Genomic DNA, 25036 nt, shown 5'->3' with positions numbered 1-25036 from the left:
TTATGTGTGAGTGGCTTGTACCAAGGGTGGGCTCCATAAGCGCCCCGGGGACTAAGGACCTCGTTAGGGATGGGCTCCTAAGTGCCCCTAGGACTAAGGGCCTAGTATGTTTACCTCGTAGGGTTCAAGACTTGCTACCTTGGACCTACAAGGTTGCGCGCAATATGTAAGTGGTACATAGCCGGGATCCCCCTTATGTTGAGATTACTTTCAAGTATATATGTAAAAGAAAATGGTTTTAAAGATCATGAGACATACACATGTTTTTCGGATACATGTTTTCCAAAATCATATTGCATACACCTTATGATTATGCTATGTTTCATGTTATGCTCTTGATTATGATATGCCATGATAAGGTATGATTATGTTATGTTCATGCTATACCTTATAGACATGTTTCGGCCATGGATTTGTTGATGCTTGATATATAGATTTCGGCCATAGATATGATGATGCCTTGATGTACATGTTTCGGCCATAGTATGATGCTTTGATATACATGTTTCGGCCATGCTTTGATATACCATAATACTTGTTTGTTATGCCATGTCTAGCTATGTTTTATGCAATGCACTATGTATATGTTTCGGCCATGGTAATGCTTGATATGCTATGACTAGTTGTGATTATATTATGATGCATGATATGCTTGAATAGAATGCTATGTTATGTCATGATTAGTTGAGATTATGATTTGTTGATGCATTCTTGATTATGTGCTGATTGTTGGTTTTAGTGAGTAGGAAAGGAACTTACTGAGCCATGAGTGCTCATAGCTTACTTTCCTTGTACCACAGATAAAGGAAAAAGCTGGATGAGTTAGAGGAGCAGCAGGAGGGGCAACGAAGATGTGTGTGGCAGTGACTAGGCAACCAAATAAATAAGAACCTGCTTAAAGTTTCTTTAAAGAACTATGCATTGGTATTTTATGACTTGTGATACCTAAACATGTGTGGCTTGACATTATGGTTCCACTGGATTTGATGTTATGATTTTGATGCCATGTGATAGTATAGTTCAAAAGAAATTTAAAAGAAAAGTTTTATTAAAACTATAAAAATTATTTTAAGTCTTCCGCTGTTTTAAAAAGAAAAATTTATACGTAGAGTATCGTAGCCCCGTCCCTTAGGGTAGCAGGGAGGGCGGGCGTTACATCACACCCCGGATGACTCCGGCTAATAAAGCTCTCCTTCTCGGTGGAGTAACCTCTCCACAAAGTCTCAAGAAATATATATGTTAAAGCACAAAACTTACAGAGCTCGGTGGCAAAGAAGAATGAACTAAAGCTTACAACCACGCGAGGATCAGTGGAAACAGAGAACTCACAGATCGCAGTTTTTTCACCCGAGAGCTCAAGAACTTAGCACACCACAACGATCAACAGAACGTTTTTCTTTCTTCTTACTTTCTTGTTCTTTCCTCTCGCTTTTTACTGCTTCTTAAGCCTCTGTCCTCCGCTGTCACGGATCGTGATCAAACTGCACAGAATCATCGCTGCAGCCAATCCCTCTTCCTCCTTACCTGGTTCTCTGAACTCACACCAATGAAATCACAGTCTTCACTGGTGTCTTCTGAGCTCGAACCAATCACAAGGAGTCAAGCGGATCGCAGCCAGATCACACCAGTAGCCGTTGATGCTTCAAATGCACCATGCACCACGAATCACAGCAGAAAGACCATTTGTCGTATTCCTCTTATGGACTTAATTTGAAATTAAGCTCTGGATGATACCTGTGATCCTGCAAACTCAAAAGCTAATAGCACAGAGGGTTATATCACATATATCAGGTAAATCAAATGCAGTGGAAGAATCGCAGAAACAATAACAAGTCTGATTGTGTGTGGATCGGTCTCCAGACCGATCCATGGACCGATCAGGGCATATCCTGATCGGTCCGAAGCTTGTCTGATCGGTCGTGGAGACCGATCAGACTGCCAGTGGATCGGTCTTCATGACCGATCCCCTCCTTCTTCTCTTCGCAATATCCTCTCCTGATCGGTCCGCAGACCGATCAGATTACACTCAGTGTGCTACTGAGTGTTTCCTGATCGGTCCGCAGACCGATCAGATTACACTCAGTGTGTTACTGAGTGTTTCCTGATCGGTCACCAGACCGATCCATGGAAACTCAGTTTCACAGTTTCACTGGATCGGTCTGCCGACCGATCCATTGTCTTATGTATCACTGGATCGGTCTGCTGACCGATCCAATGTACCATGGAATGTCCACTTAGGTCCTTCTCTGACCTAATTCGGTCCAGAGAACGAGCTCCCGAGCCCTCTCTGACCTAGTCCGGAGAACGAGCTGCCGAGCCCTCTCCGACTTCGTCTGGTCCAGAGAACGAGCTACCGAGCCCTCTCTGACCTAGTCCGGAGAACGAGCTACCGAGCCCTCTCCGACTTCGTCCGGTCCAGAGAACGAGCTACCGAGCCCTCTCTGACCTAGTCCAGAGAACGAGCTACCGAGCCCTCTCTGACCTAGTCCGGAGAACGAGCTACCAAGCCCTCTCCGACTTCGCGTGCCAAGTTTCCAACTTGGACTTTTCCCTTCCACTTGATCAACCTTGATCATTAATCAAACCGAGTTTAATTAACATCTGATACAAACTTAAATCCGTGTCAACATCAAAACAACAGCCAGGTCAGACTGTATCAACATCCCTAATCGATTGGGAGCAATCCAATCGATTGGGATCCGACCGTTGGCGCAGATATTAGCCGTTGGCGAGCGTTTCTCTCAGCAAGACTTCGATTCCACTACATGAGCGATAGAGGTGATTTCTCCACAGCTTTCTTCTCCACTCTCACGCCAGTTCTTGAAAGATCTTGGAGGCACATCCAAGTCAAGAGGCGAGAATACAACAAGAAGAAGAAGCTAGGGTTAGGGTTTATTGTGTAAATCTTGTAAGCTTTTCCCTTGTATTTGCTTCTCTTTATTTCTTGTTGTATTGAGAGTGTTGTAGGGCTTCTCTGCCTTCGGTAGTTACCGAGAAGGAGTGTTTTCATAGTGGAGGGTGCGCGAGTGTGTGGATCCTTGGACTAGTCACCTCTTCTTGAGGTGGATACCAAGTAAATCCCTAGAGTTAGCGTTGTGTGTTTGTTTTCTTGTATTTCCGCTGCATATCATCTTGAAGAAACAAGCAACGACGAGCACGAGATCACGCCGAGCTATTCACCCCCCCCCCCTCTAGCTACATTTCGGTCCTAACAAGTGGCATCAGAGCAAGGTTGCTCTTTGTTGGACCCCGTGGTAGTTTTGATGTGATCAACCAAGTTAGTTAGGTCCTGCGTTTTGTATGACCCCTGTGTCTGAGTGTGCAGGAACTTAGGAGCACAGGAAGTCGAGCGAAAGACGCAGCTAGTGAGAAGGACGGCACGGGAAGGGAGCCGACGGGCTCGGTGCGTCCGAAGGACGAGAGAGCTGCGGAAGAGTACTCCGGTGGAGCGAGAAGAACGTGCGCGCACTACAACAAAAACCTTCATAGACATCGATTTTCCACCGGTGTCTATTTCATTTTCGACCGATGTCTATGAAGCCGATGTTAAAAGTCTGCCATTTTAGACATCGGGTTAAAATCGATGTAGTATCACTTAACGACACCGGTCTTCAAATCGGTTATTAACCGGTGTAGTATCACTTAACGACACCGTTTCATCAACGGTGTAAAATCGATGTAATATTGTATGTTAATAACACCAGTTTTGGCAGCGGTAAATGACCGATGTAATATTAGTTAATAACACCGGTTTTACAGCGGTGGAAACCCGATGTAATATGTATATTTTTTAACAACACAATTTGATTTCTGAAACAATGAAAAACCCACAATAACAAAAAAAAATACACAAATATTCACAAATTATACAAATATTCTTCATTCAATAATATCCATAAAATACATAAATATTCACAAATTATATAAATAATCTTCTTACAACAATATCCATAAAATATCCAAACATTCTTTTTACATCAAAAGCTAGCTAATAGATATCAAAATCAAGGTAGAACATTCTTTTAACACATCAAAGTAGAACCGCACTTCAAATGTAATCTAGCATGCATTCAGCCCACTCGAACCGCACTTCATCAATTTCAACTCTAGAGTACTTGAGATTTGTAAACTGTAAAAATACATAAATCCACCATATGTCAAATAACTAAAACAAATGTGTACATGTATCAAATAAAATAGAATACTGAGTTTTTAAAGGTTGCTGTGGAAGATAACGAATATAACATAGAATCTAAAACTTTCATATATGACACTTAGTATATGCTGCTTAGAATATAACATAGATAATTTGCTCCTTCTAATTCAAGTGTACAGATTGATAAGAACCGACAGCATCATACAACAACTTACTAGGCATGATAATGATTGAACAAAGAAATATGACTACACAACAAATCCAGTGAAGGAAGCATAGAAGAACAAAGCTACCTCTGATGAAGAGATATACTATTTATTGTACTACCTCTGATGCCATCTTGGTATCCTGAATATCCTCCAGGCAGAGATAATCCTCCAGAACTGATGCTTCTTCCCATGTTACCACTGCCAACAATGTTGCCTACAGAGCTTGTAAGTCTTGGCCCTACATTACCCAATACCGGAGAAACTCCCAAACTAAGAACAGAACTACGATTCCCAGAAGCTGAACTTGAGGAAATACCAGTTATTGACCCAGTGACTTCATTAATATTACTACTACTAAAAGCATGATTTCCAACAACATTAATACCCCCTCTATTTGTGACACCAGAGCCATGAGGCATCTGCATGAAAAAAAATCCAGAATCAATACTATAAAACACATTCAAAGGACCATATGATGCAGTGAAGTAATGTGGAAATAAACTCATGCCAGACCTGAGATAATGCAACCAAAAGATTGTTTGATGAGAACCATCCACTAAGAATGCTTCCTCCTGGTTGCTTAACACCACCTGATGGTACAACACCCATTGCAGCCTCTCTGGATGCAAGCAAACCATGCACATTTGGCAGGTTGAAGCTTCCATGAATATTATGCAATCCTTGAAGACCACCTATTTTTTTACAAACCGTAATCAAAATTCCACATACAAGCAAAATTTCACATGAATATGTTAATAAAGTTTATGTAGGAATGTCTTGTTGGAACCCCAAGGTGTTTTGATGTGATCAAACAAGCTAAGTTAGGTTCTGCGTTTGTTTAACCCTTGTGTCTAAGTGTGCAGGAGCTTAGGAACACAGGAAGTCGAGCGGAAGACGCGGCTAGCGAGAAGGACGACACGGGAGAGAGCCAACGGGCTCGGTGCGTCCGAGGGACGAGGTGTCCGCGGAAGAGTACACCGGTGGACGAGAAGAGCGTGCGCGGGGCTCGAGGGACGAGAAACCGGGAAGGAAGGCTGCTCGAGGAGAAGGCCGGAATATGGGTTCGGGTGAGCCCTATTCCGGAAGGCCGAGATCACCCAAGCTAGCAGAGCCGGAGCGAACAGACCCGGACCGAGACTGGGACTTAACGGAGAAGTGATCCCGGACAAAAAGTCAACTATAGTTGACTTTTTGCTCCGGGGCGCCCGAACCTGTCCGGGGCGCCCGGAGCTGTCAGGGGCGCCCGGAGCTGTCCGGGCGCCAGGAACATTATTTTGACCAGGATCGCGATTTTCGCAATCTGATCATTGGGGGATAAAATTTATCCCCCCGGGGGCGCCCGGAACCACTTCCAGGCGCCCGGACCAGTACTATAAATAAAGTACTGATCCGTACATTGAAAGTAACTCACTTGTAATCAATTCCTTCTGTGCTTTCAATTCTGTTCTTTTCATTTGTGCTGTCAACGTTGTAAAGAGGCTACTCCACCCAGAGGAGAATCAGATAGTGCGCTTACATTCCTTGGATTAGCAATCCCCTGATTGCAAACCAAGTAAAACTCTGGTGTCTGCTTTTCTTTACTTAGTCTCTTTTATTTATTTATTACAAGTGTTAATTATATAGTTGAAATCCGAGAAAGGTTCGAGTTTTATTTTGTAGGGCAATTCACCCCTCCCCTCTTGCCGGCCTCCAAAGGGACCAACAAGTGGTATCAGAGCAAGGCGCTTCAGGAGGACTAACCGCCGATCGAAGCAACAAAGATGGTCGGACCAAGCATTGTTCCACCAAAATTAGAGGGGAACTTCGCAGACTGGAAGCATCGTATAGAGGTATTCCTAAAAACAGATTTTGAAATTCGGTTTATTATGAAATATGGTTTTGTAGCTCCAATAGATAAAGATGGAAAAGAAAAAGAAGAGAGCGACTGGACAAAGAAGGAGCAGAATGAGTCGGTAGCAAACAGCCGTGCGGAACATCACCTGCTGAGCGTGTTACCGCCTCAAGAGGTCAACCGCATCGGAAACTATTTATCTGCTAAAGAACTTTGGGAGAAGTTCTTGGAACTCCACGAAGGCACGTCCGAAGCGAAGCTCGCTAGAAGGGACATCCTCCGCAACAAACTGATGAACATCCGTCTGGAGAAAGGTGAGAAAGTAGCTGGTTTGCACGCAAAGGTAAAAGAACTAGTTACTGGTCTCGAGAACCTCGGTGAAACGGTAACAAACCGGGACACTATACGCTACGCGCTCAACGCGTTTCCAAGAACTCCGGAATAGACATCAATCGTCGACGCCTACTATATCTCAAAAGACTTGGAGGTAAGTACTTTAGAAGAGTTGTTTTCTACCCTTGAATTACACGAAGCTAGATGTGCAGAGATATCAAAGGACACAACCCAGACTATGGCGCTGAACGCAACCAATAAGGATGAACCCGAGTCAGACTCTGAAGACGATCAAGAAGCGTACATGGTAAGAAACTTTAAAAAGTTTTTTAGATCTAATAAATTTAAAATGCAGAATAAAAAGAATCAAAAAGGTAGAAGAAAGGTGCGGTGCTACCAGTGTCAGAAGGAGGGACACCTAAGGGAAGACTGCCCAGAACTCAAGAAGGTCGAAATGAAGACACCCAAGAAACACAACCTAAAAGCAACTTGGGATGACACTTCTTCATCTGAATCAAAAGCTCAAGAATATGCGGGGATTGCACTGATGACAAGCCACGAAGGACAAAGTACATCAGAACCCAGCATCGATGAAGGGGGAGCGACCTCGGATGAAAGCAGTGAAGCAGGGGGAGATTCAGGCTTCAAGTCCGACATGGTAAGTGAGGTATGCCTCTTACCCCCTGATCAGCTTTACTCTGGTATCAAAGCTGTGACTAAATCCATGTATAAATTAGAAAATAAAAATGCCAAATTAGAAAATGAAATTTTAGAAACAAAGAGAATTTTGGCAAAATCATGTCTTATAGAGGATTTTGAAAATTTGAAAATTGAAAATGAAAAACTAAAAGAAGAAATAGAAAGATTGAAAAAATCAAATGGTTCAAATATTTCTACTTTTAGAAATTATAGAGGTTTAAATTGGTATTATAGATTTCATCAAAGTCAAATTAGAAATATATCAAAAATCTATATACCTAAGAAATACTTGGTTAATCCTGTAGGTAGGAACCTCTACTGTGTTCCAAAAACCTGTTTAACTTAAAATTAAAGTCAGACTTAGCATTTTCAGCAAGGAAATTAAGCAACTAATTTCTTTATGAGGCTTTGTCTAAGGAAGTGGTTGTTGCTCCAATAACCAAGAAGGCCTAGTGCCTCGCCACGACCTGGAAGCCAAGTATCGAAATGAAAAGTTTAATTGACTAAACTGAAAAAGTATTAATTTAAATTATTTAATGCTTTAAAAAGAGTTATTCAATTTGTGTTAGAAAATATTTAAAAAAAATTTAACTTAACTTAGAAATTTTTTTATTATCTTAGAAATTTTTATGAAAATTGACTCAGAATATTTTTTTGCCTTATAATTTTGCTTAAAATTGACTTAGAATTGTTTCTTATGAATATTAAATTAGAAATTTGTTTTGGAATGTTGAAATAAGTTTCAAACTTAAAATTTTTTTACACTTATGATTTTTTTTTATCTGAAAAATGTTTTACTTTTCTCGAAAGAAAAATTTTGAAGGGTGCCTTTACTAAGACATTTTTTTTTAATATGTTACACTTTAAGTTTTTTTTAATTTACCTTAGACTTGTTTATAACCCCAATTTTTATGTGATCAAAGGGGGAGAAGTATGTTAAGTCTAGGGGGAGGTAATATAATTTTTCATTTGAAAAATACTTGGACTTATTTGAATATAAATTGTTTTTATTTCATATGTTTTCCCTAACTTAACTTGGGTTGCTCACATCAAAAAGGGGGAGATTGTTGGAACCTCAAGGTGTTTTAATGTGATCAAACAAGCTAAGTTAGGTCCTGCGTTTGTTTAACCCTTGTGTCTAAGTGTGCAGGAGCTTAGGAACACAGGAAGTCGAGCGGAAGACGAGGCTAGCGAGAAGGACGACACGGGAGAGAGCCGACGGGCTCGGTGCGTCCGAGGGACGAGGTGTCCGCGGAAGAGTACACCGGTGGACGAGAAGAGCGTGCGCGGCGCTCGAGGGACGAGAAACCGGGAAGGAAGGCTGCTCGAGGAGAAGGCCGGAACATGGGTTCGGGTGAGCCCTATTCCGGAAGGCCGAGATCACCCAAGCTAGCGGAGCTGGAGCGAACAGACCCGGACCGAGACTGGGACTTAACGGAGAAGTGATCCCGGACAAAAAGTCAACCGTAGTTGACTTTTTACTCCGGGGCGCCCGGAACCATTCCGGGCGCCCGGAGCTGTCCGGGGCGCCCGGAATGCTTCCGGGCGCCCGGAGCTGTCCGGGGCGCCCGGAACATGATTTTGACCAGGATCGCGATTTTCGCAATCTGATCGTTGGGGGATAAAATTTATCCCCCCGGGGGCGCCCGGAACCACTTCCAGGCGCCCGGACCAGTACTATAAATAAAGTACTGATCCGTACATTGAAAGTAACTCACTTGTAATCAATTCCTTCTGTGCTTTCAATTCTGTTCTTTTCATTTGTGCTGTCAATGTTGTAAAGAGGCTACTCCTCCCAGAGGAGAATCAGATAGTGCGCTTACATTCCTTGGATTAGCAATCCCCTGATTGCAAACCAAGTAAAACTCTGGTGTCTGCTTTTCTTTACTTAGTCTCTTTTATTTATTTATTACAAGTGTTAATTATATAGTTGAAATCCGAGAAAGGTTCGAGTTTTATTTTGTAGGGCAATTCACCCCTCCCCTCTTGCCGGCCTCCAAAGGGACCAGCATGTCTAACCAGAAGGATGGAACCCAGGCACTGCCACAGACTGGCCAGAAAATAATGTGGTATAGGGTCGGCCTGAGGAGTCCGCAAGATTAGATGTTGAACCATTAAGAGTTGGCTGTACCAAGAGACCCAGTAATTTTATCAGCAAAAGCAAGACTAGTAAAAGCACAGGGCTTGGGCTAGGTGCTAACAAACTTGGTATGCTAACCAACAAGAAAGAATCAACCGCGTCAAGTTAGTATTTACATAAATTGTATTGAACATCTGCACCAAACAACGAAAACTACTCATCTCTAACAATTGAAACTCAACTAAGAATAAGGGATTATATTATTAATACCAAGAGTAAAATTACATCAGATACAAATCCCATACATAAAATAATAGATAGGCAATTTGGGATGTATATTGAAGTCTATAACTATTTATTCTACTTCTCTCCATCAAGCTAGAACATAATGGAGCATAGACATTGATGGTGCTTAGTTTGTCAAGTTGTACTCAATAAAGATTTGATTATCAATTTAGTAACCTTGTGATTTCTTAAACCATGCTCTAAAAATTTGTTTGACAGCATAGATAACTTTCTTAAATTGGAACATACCCTAGTGATTTCTCTATATACACCCTAGTATGATGTTTACGAAATATATCTGGTAATCATGAATAATACCAAGGAGAATCCAGTTATCATGAAAAATAGTTTTAGGTAAAATAAATTAATTCCATCAACGAGAGAAAATATCCCAAATAATCCCAAATATATGGAAAGGAGAGAATTAGAAAAACCTGAACATCGAGCATACAGGTTATACAGTCCTATGTCAGGCGAATGAGACTAGAAAATGCAATTAATAAACTGAAAATCAGAAAAGCAAGAGTTACATTTAGAAGCCAAGACATTATAACTTTGCCACGTGCTCAAGAAAGACTCAATTCCAGATGCAGTGATCCTTCATTATGCCATCCAATAAATAAAAACTCTCTGCACGTCTGATTGGCAGTTCTGACTATACCTCGAGCTCAAAAAATAAAGCGCACTTTAGATATTAAGTTAGCAAATCATATGAAGTGGCTACACTGGTAGCAGCTAGAAGAATAAATGATGCTAGTCATACTATAAATACTGAAGACTTATTTAAAGTACTACTAAAAAATTTCTTAGAAATAAAGATTATAATGCAATGTTTTTATCTTCAAAGGAGAAACTGTAACCATAAGATGTAAGTGATTGGCTTCATAGCCCAATTACAACCTAACCAAAAGTGATTCCTTCTTCCTTTCCCCCCCCCCCCCCCCACGAAGAATAAATTAAGCGAGTCAGAAAGACAAGATTTTATCTGGAAACATTCCCAAAGTAAAGCAAGCATGCATTTGTATTAATTTAAGATGGCAATCTATGGCAAGCCCAAAGACAACTAACAAATAAAGGTTTTATCCTATACTCATGCATTATCACACTCCATGAGTCTAACCTCTGGCCTTTATACTCATGAAGCCAACATCACTAATGAACAAGATATCAAATATAAAAATGTCTCTAAAACTTCCAGCATACCAAGATAAAACCCTGACGAAGGGTAAGGTAGTCAGCCCGTACAACCGACTTTCCAAACTGACGAAAGAAACAAGTCTGCATAATGTGATGTGACGATATTAATAAAGGAAACAAGTAAGATACATTCCTAGGCTCTATAAGATCATTTAGGCAAAGAGCATTTACACCTATCATCCATAAACTGGAGTTAGGTGTTACCTTTGATAAGGAGTCTTATATTGCTAGAGATTCTTGTATGCTTTTCCTAGTGTATTAAAAGTTCATACAAAATTTTGGATTTAAGGAACTTACCACCCAAATGACAAAGCTATTTCTGCTCCAAGAATTTGACGAGTGGAACTTCATAAAGCTTGACTGCCTTCTCATTATCAATGCCTGCATCAACACTCTTATTAAATGTTTCATTTGCTTGACAGAGTACTAGAAGAAAGATACTTTCTTTGGAGAACAAAATGGCTTAAACTAGAGATGATTAATCACCTTTAATCGCTGATTTAGTTTCAGTGTTTCATATCTGGTCTCTTTGGTGCAGGAAGTACTACAGAGTGGAAAAGGTTTATACAATATAGCAAACAAGTTATCTAAGAACTTGCAAAATGGAAAACCTCAACCAACAAATATTGATCACTTGACCCAAAACTCTGATCATTGTAATATCCAACATAAAATAGCATTAAAAACACATTAACAGATAGATGATCAAGCAGCATAGATTCAGTGTTTCATATCTAGCCCCTTTGGTGAAGGAATTCAAATGTACGCATGGGGTACTGAACTAAAGATACTACGGAGTGGAAAAGGTTTATACAATCTAGCAAAAAAGTTGTCTACGAACTTGCAAATGGAAAACACCAAAAATATTGATCACTCGACAAAAAACTATGATAATCGTGATAACCAACATCAAAAAATCACATTTATTATATTCAACACCTTGTACTTGGCAACCTCCTCGCTAACTTCCTTAAGATCGCCCTTTGTGAATATCAATCCCACATTCCCCTGAATCAGTCAAGGATAATTACTAAATAGCTAAATGATTAATTCATGGAGGAACTAAAGATGAGGAAATGGGGAATGGCGAAGAGTGCGTACGACGAGAAGGGGGAGGAGGTTGAGGAAGTCCTTGTTGCCGATCTTCTCGGTGCCGGTCTTCTCGGTGTGGAAGCGGATGCAGCGGTGGATGAGGATGTTCTTGCCCATGAGGATGACTGAGTCGTCGCGGAGGCCCCTGCGGATGCTCTGGAGCTGGTTGGACCCGACATTGTCGGCGGCGGCGATTAGGACCTTCCCGTACTCGTCCAGAAGCGAGCACAGCTTCTTGTCGTAGCGGACCTTCTTCTCCTCTTTCGAGAGCTTCACCACCATCTCGATCTAGCTCCGGGCGACGCAATGGGAGACGGAGAAAGGACAGAGATGGAGGGACAAAGAGTCCGAGCCACCCTTTGCGCTACGATTCACCCCGGAGCGCGATTAGCAACAAGAGAGATTAGCAGGACACGATTAGCAGCAAGAGAAATGGGGCGGCCATCCTTTTGCCGGTCATAGTGAAGGGAAGGAGGAGCGAGCAACCTCGGATGGGGATCTGAGAGAGGAGATCCCCATCTCTCAGATCAGCGGCGAGCTCCTCGTGGATGCGTGTGGCTTCCCGGTGGGTGCGGCCGGGAAGTGAGTGCGAGAAGTGGAAGGACTGCCCCCATCCCCACTCGTAGATGTCTGTGACGAGGTTGTAGAAGGTGTCAACGAAGGCAGGGACGTTATCGTCGTCGGGCGCGGCGGCAATGCCCTCCTTGGAGCGGAGAAAGAAGGACAAGTACTGCTTGTACTTGTCCTGCACCTTATCCCGCATGATCAATCCCATCTTAAGGTTCACTGCCCGTTTGCCTTTCACTTCCGCTGAGCCCATCACCCATACGAACCAGTAGACCGCGATAGCGCCGACGACGGCCGCCGTCCACATCGCCGTCGAGAGATCCATTGCTCATCTTTCAAATGGTATCTCCTAAAAGGAGGATGTAGAGGATTAGGGTTTCGATTTATGGTGGGCGAGGAGAAGCCCAAAAGAAAGGGCGCTATGAAAGTCCGCCAAAATTTTGGTTCATAGACACCGGTTTTAAAAACCGCGGTTAAAATCGATGTCTATTAATGAAAAAAAGGCGCTCATAGACATCGGCTAAAAAAATCGATGTCTATGAGCGAAAATCTGTGCTCATAGACATCAGTTTTTGAAAAAACTGGTGTAAAATACTCAAAGACATCGGTTTTTGCTTAAAACCGTTGTTGTTCCACCGATGTCTATGAGGATTTTTCTTGTAGTGGCGGCGTTCGAGGGACGAGAAGCCGGACGGAAGTCTGCTCGAGGAGAAGGCCTGGAATTGGGTTCGAGTGAGCCCTATTTCGGTGGGCCGCAATCACCCAAGGAGCCGAACCGGAGCAAGTCAACTGGAGTTGACTTGTCAAAGGTTCGGTCGACCGAACCTATTGATTGGTCGACCGAACACTAATCCTCAGAAGACCAACCGCTGGTGACACGTCATAAGCCACGTCAGCAAGCCAGCCGTTGGAGGACTGATCGGTCGACCAAACCTCTTGATCGGTCGATCGAACCCAAGATTATCCAAAGACTGAGTCGAGCGCTTTCATTGGGCCAGCGCAGAGGAAGACCGTTGGCCGATCGGTCGACCGAACAAAAGGATCGGTCGACCGAACCTGAGCTCGATCAACAGAGACTGCACCTGGACAGAAAGCTTGGCAGGTACAGCAAGTTCGGTCGACCGAACCTGGGGATCGGTCGACCGATCCCTCTCGAGTCAAACCTGATCCCGAAGGATCAGGTGATCTGATAAGCTCGAGAATCCCCTATATAAAGAGGGTCTCGAGTAGCTTTACAGTACAACGAATACGAACGATTTTTATCAACTCTGTACTCTCATTCTCGAAGCAATAGTTCTGTGCTCTCTATGTGTAAAAGGCTTCTCCGCCTTCAGCAAAGGAGTTCTCTCTAGTGTGCTCTTTCATTGCCCTGGATTAACAACCCTCTTGGTTGTAACTAGGTTAACTGCTGAGTTCCTTTTCATTTTTGTTAAGTCTTACTGTTTATTACTTTATAGCTATTGCATCTCGTTGAGTTGAAAATCCGAGAAGGGTATAATTTCTATTGCAGGCAATTCACCCCCCTCTTGCCGGTCTCCGCTACACCAACAAGTGGTATCAGAGCCCAACAACCTCAGAGGGACTAACCGCCATCTGAAGCACAAAGATCAGAACAATGGCCGGCGCGAACATCCATCCCCCGAAGTTCGACGGAGATTTCGCTACATGGAAGCGAAAAATGGAGGTATTCTTTAAAATAGATTTTGATATTTTAATTACTATGAAATATGGTTTTGCAGCGCCGAAAGATAAAGAAGAAAACACATGGAGCAAGAAGGAGCAAGCCGACTTCGTCACCAACGGAAAGACTGAGTTCCATCTACTCAGTGTACTGCCACCACAGGAGGTAAATCGGATCGGAAGTTACGACTCCGCGAAAGATCTCTGGGAGAAATTCCTAGAGCTTCACAAAGGTACATCCGAAGCGAAGCTAGCAAGGCGCGACATCCTCCGGAACCAGTTGATGAACCTCTGGATGAACCAAGGCGAGAAGGTAGCGCAGCTCCAAGCAAGGATCAAAGAGCTGATCATGCAACTAACTAATCTTGGAGAAGAGGTAACGAACCGTGACTCTATCCGGTATGCGCTCAACGCCTTCCCCAGAACTCTAGAGTGGGCCTTCTTAGTAGATGCGTACTACATCTCTAAGGACCTCGAGGTAAGTAGTTTAGAACAATTATTTTCCACTTTTGAACTTCATGAATCTCGAGTTTCAGAGCTCAATGGAGTAGAGAAGACCAGTCAGAACATTGCCTTAAAGGCAAAAATCAACAGTTCTGACTCTGAAGCCTCGGTCGACGAATCAGAAGCGGCACTACTGGTAAGACGCTTCAATAAATTTTTTAAATCTAACAAATTTAGATCGCAGAGGCATGAGAGAAAAAGAAGAACGATTCGTTGCTACAACTGCAACGAAGAAGGGCATATCAAGGATGACTGCCCGAAATTGAAGAGCAAGCAAAAGGAGAAGACAAAGACCAAGTACAAGAAACCAGATTCCTCCAAGCACAAAAATCTAAAGGCGACATGGGACGACTCTTCATCCTCCAAGTCAGAAGTCGAAGAATTCTCGGGACTAGCACTGATAGCCAACCATCAGCTAGAAGAAACATCTAGCTCAGAAATGAGCATTGATGAAGGGGGAGGAACATCAGAAGAAGCAAGCAGCAGTGAAGGGGGAGCGTCACCAGAACAGGTAAGTAAGGTACGCAATCTAACCCCAACTCAATCTTTTAAATTTATCAAGTCTCTTTCTAGAGAGTTAGATCAATTAGAAAAAGAGAATGTTGAACTAAAGTTGAACCTAGCAAGAGCATGCCCATTAGAATTGTATGATCATCTAAAATCAGAAAATGATAATTTAAAATTAGAAATTAAAAAATTAAAAACTGATGCATGCTTAAATAGATTTCCAAAATCAAAAGTTAGAATTTATGGAAAATTGAATTGGTACATTAAACAACATCAGGGTCAACTTAGGAAAATTCCTAAAAGTTATATACCCTCTATATTTTTAAAGAGTCCCATAGGAAGGAACCTTTACTGGGTTCCAAAATCTGTACTTGATTAATTTTACAGTGTTAAAATTAAACTTTGAGTTTCTTTATGGAAGCTTTGTCTAAGGAAGTGGTTGTTGCTCCAATAACCAAGAAGGCCTAGTGCCTCGCCACGACCTGGAAGCTGAAATATCGAAATAAAAATGTTTAATTAACCTTCTGATAAAAGCATTAATATTTAAACAATGCTTTAAAAAGTTTTTAAACATATCCTTAGGAACTCTTTAAATATTTTTTTTTCTAGAAAAGTTATTTCTTGAAATTTTAACTTAAAAATTTTCCTTTGAAAATTCTGAAAAATTCATCTTAACTTAGAAATTTCTTTTTTAACACTTAGAATTTTTTTTTTTTAAGTTAAAACCTACTTACCCCCATTTTTGCTGTGATCAAATAGGGAGAATAAAGAAAAATACAAGTTTAGGGGGATTTAGGAAGATTTAAATTTTTAATATTCTCTCTAAATATTGTTGCAATATTTACATATTGCAAAACTTATACTTAATATGCTAGTTTAGTAATTTTTCCTTTAAAATACTTCTTATGTCTGTTTTACCCTAACTTGAACTTGGGTTGATGCACATCAAAAAGGGGGAGATTGTTGGACCCAGTGGTAGTTTTGATGTGATCAACCAAGTTAGTTAGGTCCTGCGTTTTGTCTGACCCCTGTGTCTGAGTGTGCAGGAACTTAGGAGCACAGGAAGTCGAGCGGAAGACGCAGCTAGCGAGAAGGACGGCACGGGAAGGGAGTCGACGGGCTCGGTGCGTCCGAAGGACGAGAGAGCTGCGGAAGAGTACTCCGGTGGAGCGAGAAGAACGTGCGCGGCGTTCGAGGGACGAGAAGCCGGACGGAAGCCTGCTCGAGGAGAAGGCCGGGAATTGGGTTCGGGTGAGCCCTATTCCGGTGGATCGCAATCACCCAAGAAGCCGAACCGGAGCAAGTCAACTAGAGTTGACTTGTCAACGGTTCGGTCGACCGAACCTATTGATCGGTCGACCGAACACTAATCCTCAGAAGACCAACCGCTGGTGACACGTCAGAAGCCACGTCAGCAAGCCAGCCGTTGGAGGACTGATCGGTCGATCGAACCCAAGATTATCCAGAGACTGAGTCGAGCGCTTTCATCGGGCCAGCGCAGAGAAAGACCGTTGGCCGATCGATCGACCGAACAAAAGGATCGGTCGACTGAACCTGAGCTCGATCAACAGAGACTGCACCTGGACGGAAAGCTTGGTAGGTACAGCAGGTTCGGTCGACCGAACCTGGGGATCGGTCAACCGATCCCTCTCGAGTCAAACCTGATCCCGAAGGATCAGGTGATCTGATAAGCTCGAGAATCCCCTATATAAAGAGGGTCTCGGGTAGTTTTACAGTACAACGAATACGAACGATTTTTATCAACTCTGTACTCTCATTCTCGAAGCAATAGTTCTGTGCTCTCTAAGTGTAAAAGGCTTCTCCGCCTTCAGCAAAGGAGTTCTCTCTAGTGTGCTCTTTCATTGCCTTGGATTAACAACCCTCTTGGTTGTAACCAGGTTAACTGCTGAGTTCCTTTTCATTTTTGTTAAGTCTTACTGTTTATTACTTTATAGCTATTGCATCTCGTTGAGTTGAAAATCCGAGGAGGGTATAATTTCTATTGCAGGCAATTCACCCCCCTCTTGCCGATCTCCGCTGCACCAACACTCTTCACTGGAATCATCGCCGGAAGGGGCAAAAAGCTAGAGGGTGAAGAAGTTGGAGTAAAATTCTTCAAGTCAAAGATTTCAAGAAGCTCAACTTCAAATGGAATTCCAAGATGGACTTGGATTCGATACAAGGGTGCCTCCACCATTCACAATGACAAGCTTCGATTCTTGGAAATCAAGAATCGAGAATTTTCTTATGATAGAGATAGAGCAATGGTTTGCTCTAATGGAAGGCTTCGAAGCTCCAAAGAATTCAAAAGGCAAGATCTTAAAGAAGAGCAAATGGAGCCAAGAACAAATTCAAAGGAGCGAGACAAATGACAAAGTGACCAAGCTATTGGTCAATTTATTACCAAGTAATATTTTGGCTCAAGTCGGAGAATTCAAATATGCCAAGGAGCTTTGGAGCAAATTGCCAACGATTCATGATATCCCCTCCACTGTACCGATTCAAGAAGAATCCAAAGAGGACAACTCCATGGGCCAAGACCAAGAGGAAGTGGACTCCGAAGTTGAGAGATGCTCAACTTCCGAAGAAAAAGTCCAAGAAGCCTCATCTTCAAAGGAATGCAATGAAAAGAGCAAGGAGGGAGCATACTCTTTGTTCCATGTACAAGATGAAGATGATGAAGCCTCCACCTCTAGGATTGAGGGGGAACGATTTTCGTTGACACCGGTTCAAGAAGAAAAAGAAGTCTCTACATCCGGGTCAAGAGAAGAAGAGGATGAAGAAGCTTCTACCTCCACAAGTCGAGTCAAATCTATTGGAGGAGCATCATTGTCGAAACAAGAGGAAGTTTCTACATCCGGATCAAAAGGAGAAGAAGTCATCCCTACAAGAAAAGGTATACCAATTTCAATTGTTAATAATAAAGATCATATCATTTGCTTTGAGTGTAGGGGAAAAGGGCATTACAAGAGCAAGTGGCCTAAATTGGCCAAGAAGAAGGGTTAAGTGGCACCAAAGGGCAAGGAGAAGCCCAAAGAGACCGCTCCCGGAACAAAGAAGAGCAAGGAGCATATTGTGTGCTTCTCTTGCAATCAAAAGGGACACTATCAGAGTCAATATCCCAAGGGTAAGAAAGCAGTCAAGGCTCAAGGAGGAAGCACAACTCAAGGGGGAGTCTCCAAGGTAAAATGAAAGGTATCATTTATTGAGCCTACCCCTTTAAATAATGGTAAAAAGCATGCTAATTCCAATTTTTTATCATTTTAATACTATTTACCATAAAAATAGAAAGCATGATAGCATTAAAGAAAAACATATGACTCTCCATGCTAAGACTACCACACCTAGGGTTAGGAAGGTAAGTAAAAGTTTAGGCAATAACACTAAGGACCTTAGTTATAACTCTAGAAATAAAAATGCTCAAGGATTTAAGGAAAAATCAAAATCTAGGGATTTATGGGAAGAAAATCAAGTCTTGAGATCAAGGCTTGATAAAATGGAAAAGACCCTAAAAAGGATGGAAAATATCCTAAAAGGGCAAAATGAGCATAACCTAGTTCTAGGAGTGCAAAAGACATCCAATGGCCATAGAGGTTTGGAATACAAACCTAAGGCTAAGAAGGATGTAATTTCTTACCATAGGGTTCCATATAACTATGGAACCGAGTCTAGGTCAAATGGCCAAATCAAAAATACAAGGGAAGTTATCTCTAGAAGTTTTTTTGCAACAACAAACGTGACTAAGACTTCTAAGAAGTTCAAGAAAGTCACTAAGAAGGTCACAAGGGAGGCAATCCCTAGAGTTGATCTAGAAAAAGTGACCAAGGCCTCCAAGAAGTCTAACAAGGTCACTAGAAAGGTATCTAGGGAAGTTATCCCTAGTGAATACCTAGAGCATCCAAGGAGCTCCAATAAGGTTTGGGTTCCTAGGAGCATTTTCTCTACCCCTTAGATGGGTTAGAGAGTGTCAACTCTAATTGAAAGGGTAGTTAACTCAATCATGATGAAGTTGACACTCTAAGCGCATTTTCAAGGTTATTGTTAACTTTTGAAAATGATAAGGATTAATGGCTTACTCTTGGAAAGAGTAAGATGTGCCATAATGTGAGAAGTTTGATTTTAAAATTAAATTGGCACATTTGGGAAAATCATAAGAACTACCAAGTTGGGATTGTGGTATGTTCTTAGGAAATTAAAGGCAACTTAAGCCTTAACTTAATTTGATACTCTTGAAAGAGTAAAATGTGTCAAAATTTGAAGAATATGCTTATTTTAAATTGTCACAAATTAGGAAAAGTAAAAGAAATGTCAAAATTGGGTTTTAGCATTTTCTTGGGACATTTTGGGCAATGTAGGATTTAAACTTTAAGTTAGCTAAGGTTTAAGGATACTTAGATAGTTATTCTAGGTATTTTATTTATGATAATTTGTCATGCTTTGTTTCTCCATTATATGTCATGACATCATATTTATTTTTACATTCATGCCTTATTATGAAAAATACAAAAATACCATGTCATGTCATACATACATCATGTAGTTCTAGGAAATTTTCTTTTGAAAATTATTTATCTTTGATGTATGTCATATCGCATCATGCATAATTTTTAAATTCCTTGAAATTAAGGACAAATGGTATTTATTAACAAGTAACATCCTTGGTGGATGTTCATAACCTCAAAATGCCTAGATAGATATGCATGACCCGTAGATTAGGGCAAAACCAAAGTTTACATCTCACTAAGAACTATAAGGTGACTTGTATGTGGCTTCAAACACATTAAATACAAGTGAGATGTTAGGATGATGAACAAAACTCAAGATGTTGATTTAGTGCATTCTTTTGAGTTTTAAGTTCATCAAAACACATAGTTATGTGTTTTCTAATCATTGGGAAAGCTAATGTACAAGTCATGTGCATTGAGCCCAAAGAACATGATTGGAAATTGGTTTTGAAAATGATTTTAAAATACTTTTGGAAAACCTTGATGAAGACTATCTTTTGATAGTGATTATCATTGAAAAGTTAGACACAAACTAGGAGAAAACACTAAAGTTTTTACAAGTTTTCAAGTTTGTGTCAATCTTGGAAAATAGAAAGTATTCTCATAGAAAACTATTTTTCCTTGATATTATATGCCCTAAGGAATGTCTACATGAATTTTCATGATTTTTTGATTTTTGTAGAATTTTAGGAGAGTTTCTGAAATTCACTGAAATAAGTTTTCAATTTTTCAGAGCTCCAATCGATCAGCCGATCGATTGGAGTGCCTCAATCGATCGGGCAATCGATTGAGAGGAGTTTTCCCACGAGCAGAAGCTCGCTGGATCGATCAGCCGATCGATCCACCACCCTTGAATCGATCAATGGATCGATTCACGCAGGTTCAATCGATTGTGACCCAACTCCAATCGATTGGGAATGCTGATTTTGGCTGGGAAAGCTTGATTTTTGCATTTTGAACCACCTTTAGTCTAGGTAACCATTTCTTACCCCTCAAAACACATTTGTATACATTTAGGGGGAGTCTCATGATGAAAACAATGACGGATTGGTTAAGGGAGACTAAGTAGAGGTTTAAGTTGAGGTTTGGTTTCAATATTGAATTTTTGAACCTCAAAAACTTCTAAATTTGGGTTTCCTAAAGGTTTAGGGATTCCAAATCATTGTTGGTACAATGACAAAAGTTACGTGCATGTCTTTAGGGGGAGTTACTTTTTAAGGACATGAAAATATATTTTTCATACAGGAAGGTGGTTAACCTTCTTTAGCGAAAATGCTCAAGGTTGGGCATTTGAATGTAATGGAGAGTGGATATCTTCATTATTCATGTGATGTATGCTCACGGATGAGCATTTGATGACAATGAAGGGTATGAGACCTTCATTTGAATCGTGTGTGAATATACTAAGTGGTATATGCTCAAGGATGAGCGTTAAGAATAATGAAGGGTATGGGGCCTTCGTTATTTTATTGTGAACAACGAGTGAAGTTGTAAACAACGTTGAATAACTCTTCAGGGGGAGAGTTGTTGATGTGTGTCAATAGGGGGAGAATGTAGGGTTAAGTTAGGTCTTCATTACCTAAGAGGGAGGTTGCCCTCTAGAAAAGGAGGAGAATGAAGGAAATCCTCATTTATATTGGCATGAAGGAGTTTGAGGCTATGGGATTAGCCTAACTTAAAGGAGGTATTGTCAAACATCAAAAAGGGAAAAATTGTTGATGCAATATTCCCTAGGTCAAGGTTGACCTGGTTGACTGAGCTTGAATTGGGTCATGCTCGAGTCTTGATGTTTGGATTTCGATGCTTGACAATACATAAAGACAAGACATGGAGATTGCAGGTGTAATTGTTCATGTGGGGAGATTGTGAAGAAGAGTCAAGTAGGTCAAGGTTGACTTGATACTTGACTAGAAAGTCCTGGTGAGTGAAGCCAGGCAGTTATGGAAAGTCCTAGTGAGTGAAGCTAGGTAGAAGATAATCCTGGTGAGTGAAGCCAGGTGAAAGTCCTAGTGAGTGAAGCTAGGCAGAAGAAAATCATGGTGAGTGAAGCCAGGTGAAAGACCTAGTGAGTGAAGCTAGGCAGAAGAAAATCCTGGTGAGTGAAGCCAGGTGAAAGACCTAGTAAGTGAAGTTAGGCAGAAGAAAATCCTAGTGAGTGAAGCTAGGCAGTAAGGAAAGTCCTGGTGAGTGAAGCCAGACAGAGGAGAAGTCCTAGTGAGTGAAGCTAGGCAGAAGGGAAGTCCTGGTGAGTGAAGCCAGGCACAGGAAATCCAGATGGGTCAAGGTTGACCAGACATCTGGTGGAAGTCCAAGTGGGTCATGGAGGACCGGACACTTGGCACGAGGAGAAAAGTCCAAGTGGGTCAAAGGGATTGACCGGACACTTGGTGAGAGAGTCCTAGCAGGTCAAGGGTGACCGGATGCTAGGCATGATGTACCAACAGGTCATGGTTGATCGGATGTTGGGTTAGGGGACTTTGGACTAGGTTTTGGGCAAAAACCATGAGCTGGATCGATCAGCCGATCGATTGGCTCATGCCCAATCGATCGGTTGATAGATTGGGAGAACTCGCGATCGCACAGAACAGCTCTGGATCGATCGGCCGATCGATTCAGAGCCTCCAATCGATCGGGTGATCGATTGGGAGCTGTGATTTCGTGCGATAAGCCCTGGATCGATCAGTCGATCGATTCAGGCAATTCCTAGAGCACAGAGGCGCTCTGGATCGATCAGCCGATCGATCCAAAGCCTCCCCAATCGATTGGGAGCAATCCAATCAATTGGGATCCGACCGTTGGCGCAGATATTAGCCGTTGGCGAGCGTTTCTCTCGGCAAGACTTTGATTCCACTACACGAGCGATAGAGGCGATTTCTTCACAGCTTTCTTCTCCACTCTCACGCTAATTCTTGAAGGATCTTGGAGGCACATCCAAGTCAAGAGGCAAGAATACAACAAGAAGAAGAAACTAGGGTTAGGGTTTATTGTGTAAATCTTGTAAGTTTTTCCCTTGTATTTGCTTCTCTTTATTTCTTGTTATATTGAGAGTGTTGTAGGGCTTCTCTGCCTTCGGTAGCTACCGAGAAGGAGTGTTTTCATAGTGGAGGGTGCGTGAGTGTGTGGATCCTTAGACTAGTCACCTCTTCTTGAGGTGGATACCAAGTAAATCCCTAGAGTTAGCGTTGTGTGTTTGTTTTCTTGTATTTCCGCTGCATATCATCTTGAAGAAACAAGCAATGATGAGTACGAGATTGCGGCTAGCTATTCACCCCCCTTCTAGCTACATTTCGGTCCTAACAGTTTAATCACAGGCCTACCTCCCTCGTGTTGTCCTCTCGATCGGCGGTGATGGTGGCAATCAGGAGACGAGGATCAGGGGTGAAATCTTGGAGGAGTTGATCGGCGTGGCTTTGAATTGAGATGATAGCAATCTTTGGTGTTATGAGTTGTTGAGCAGTGATAACTGTAGAATAGTGGTGTCCATGGTCGAGGCTCGGTTGATTTCGCCCGCTCGCCCTCCACATGTTGGACTGCATGGATTTGGAGCTCTTGGTGTTGCTGCGTTAGGCCCGCTCAAGGTCCCTTTGGCGGCTGGTGGGTGTGGGTCGGTCGGTCCTCTGGGACAACCGTCGGCTCGGGAATCACATCCTTCTTCTGACCTACCTAGGCCTCCTCCGTTGATGTATTTAGTAGTCATCTAAGTAGGTGGTCGAAATCTCTTGGGGGCTTCCAGATGAGCGAGCAAAAAAAGTCACCATCTGTAAGTCCTTAGGAAAAATAACTTGCCAAGTTTCTAGATTAGCTGACACTTGGTTGAACCTCTTAATATAGGCCTGCAATGTTTTCTTGGGCCCTTGGCTGACTACAAACAGGTTGACGTTCATCTTCTAATAGCGACGGCTGCTTGCAAAGTGCTGGAGGAACACCATTTGGAAGTCTTTAAAGTTGTATATGAATCCGATCAGCAAGTGCTTGAACCACCTTTGCACGAATCCGGAGAGTGTGGTGAGGAATACTCGGCATGACTTCATCGATATAGAGCTGTAGTGTGGCCATGTTGTCGAACTTGATCAGATGGTCCTCGAGATCAGTTGCCCCCGTATACTCCCTGATTGTTAGTGGTCTTGAGTGAGGTGGTAGTCGGTCATCCAAGATCGCTTGAGAGAACTACCTATTGATCCGCTCGAGAGAGTCATCAAGTCGAGGTGCTTTGCCTTTCCTCCCGTCCTGGACAAGCGCGTCCTCTGAAGAGGACGCTTGTGTCCTTTCTGCTTGGCCTTGCTCTTCCGAGGGCATGCAGAATAATATGCGGTGGGAGGGGATTGACACATTTGGAGCATCCCGAAAGGTGTCAGTCGGCTTGTTGTTTGACTTTTGGTCGGTGGGGTCGTCCGCTGAAGCTCTTGGGTTAGCTTGTTGACTCGTGGCTAATACTGCCGAGTTGTTCGGCGCGCGATAGTCAACTGCTGCTTCTTGCTGTTGTTGCATCATCTTTGCAACTCAGGTGCTTATCAGCATCTCCAAATCTTCTTAAGTTAACGTCACAGTGGTAAGTCGTTCAGCGTCTTCCATCCTCACATTTCGGCTATAGGTGAAGTTCCCATAGACAGTGTCAAATATGATCTTGCCCGAAAGTGGAGAAGATAGTTGGCTGGGGATGTGGCTCTGTAATTGACTGGATAAAGACTTCACATGGTCCTTCAAGACAAAGAGTGTTAGTGTTAGGCCGAGAAGGAGTTCCTGGCGTTGGCCCTCCGATGCTCAAGTTAGTCCTTCACTTAATGGGGCACGGTAGAAAATTATAGCTAGAGTGTGTAGAATAACAAAATTGCACATGTATTCTCCTATAGATGGGAACCCTCTTTTATAGAGTCACTGTAGTGTTTATGCACGCATTTCAAATCGTATGCATATATTCCAAAGCGTCCTAAGAAAAGACAAGTCAAAAAATGTCTTTGACACTTTTTCTTAAGAAACCTTACAAATCCCTAATGTGACAAGCTGGAAGCTTCTAAAGGACAATCTGGCTGCTGGACATGCTTCGTTGTCAGTGGCACAAACCTCCAAAAGAGTATGATGAAATACACAGGTGGGTCCCACCGCATGTTGATCGGACTCTGACCGGAGTTCGCTTGGTAAGGATGTCCCCGCTCGATCATACTGAATAGAGTTATCTTCCTTTATTCGGCCTTTCTGTTGTCGGAGGGCTACCTTTCATCCGACCGACCATGGCGTCCGGCCGGGACGCCACAGTCACAGGCTCCCCGTGGTCGGCTATCCGAACAACCATGTCCGAGCAGCCGTGTAATCCGTTCGGCCCACTACGCCCAATCAAGGGACCTATGCTTTAACTACTTTTACTTTGATCTTCACGTCAATCATTCTTTTCTG

At 42.4% G+C, this 25036-nt stretch overlaps 2 protein-coding genes and 1 non-coding gene across 3 annotated transcripts; 1 reads left to right on the top strand and 2 right to left on the bottom strand.

Moving 5' to 3' along the window:
* Window positions 1-9247: 9247 nt before the first annotated feature.
* LOC122035632 lies at window positions 9248-9325 on the top strand. Its single transcript, XR_006127161.1, has one exon. It is a non-coding gene; the product is annotated as a small nucleolar RNA snoR35 (small nucleolar RNA).
* A 2374-nt stretch (window positions 9326-11699) lies between these two features.
* On the bottom strand, window positions 11700-12164 carry LOC122033810 (60S acidic ribosomal protein P0-like). Its single transcript, XM_042592971.1, has 2 exons — window positions 11892-12164; window positions 11700-11798 (listed from the first exon to the last, which is right to left on the bottom strand). Exons 1-2 carry the CDS (start codon window positions 12162-12164, stop codon window positions 11700-11702), a joined length of 372 nt encoding a protein of 123 aa, XP_042448905.1.
* Window positions 12165-12285: 121 nt separating this feature from the next.
* LOC122033809 (24-methylenesterol C-methyltransferase 2-like) lies at window positions 12286-12774 on the bottom strand. Its single transcript, XM_042592970.1, has one exon. The coding sequence runs from the start codon at window positions 12772-12774 to the stop codon at window positions 12286-12288; it is 489 nt and encodes a 162-aa protein (XP_042448904.1).
* Window positions 12775-25036: the final 12262 nt, after the last annotated feature.

This window comes from Zingiber officinale, chromosome 11B (assembly GCF_018446385.1).
Source record: "Zingiber officinale cultivar Zhangliang chromosome 11B, Zo_v1.1, whole genome shotgun sequence".
Taxonomy (NCBI): Eukaryota; Viridiplantae; Streptophyta; class Magnoliopsida; order Zingiberales; family Zingiberaceae; genus Zingiber; species Zingiber officinale.
Note: the sequence above shows the minus strand (reverse complement) of the source record. Positions and strands in the feature narration are given on the sequence as shown.

Bases quoted from the DNA above. Each gene is read 5' to 3' on its own strand.
- LOC122033809 (XM_042592970.1), bottom strand. From the start codon at position 12,774: ATGGATCTCTCGACGGCGATGTGGACGGCGGCCGTCGTCGGCGCTATC.
- LOC122033810 (XM_042592971.1), bottom strand. From the start codon at position 12,164: ATGGTGGTGAAGCTCTCGAAAGAGGAGAAGAAGGTCCGCTACGACAAG. The intron at 11,799-11,891 runs GTACGCACTCTT...TGACTGATTCAG, and splicing joins ACCTCCTCCCCCTTCTCGTC to GGGAATGTGGGATTGATATT.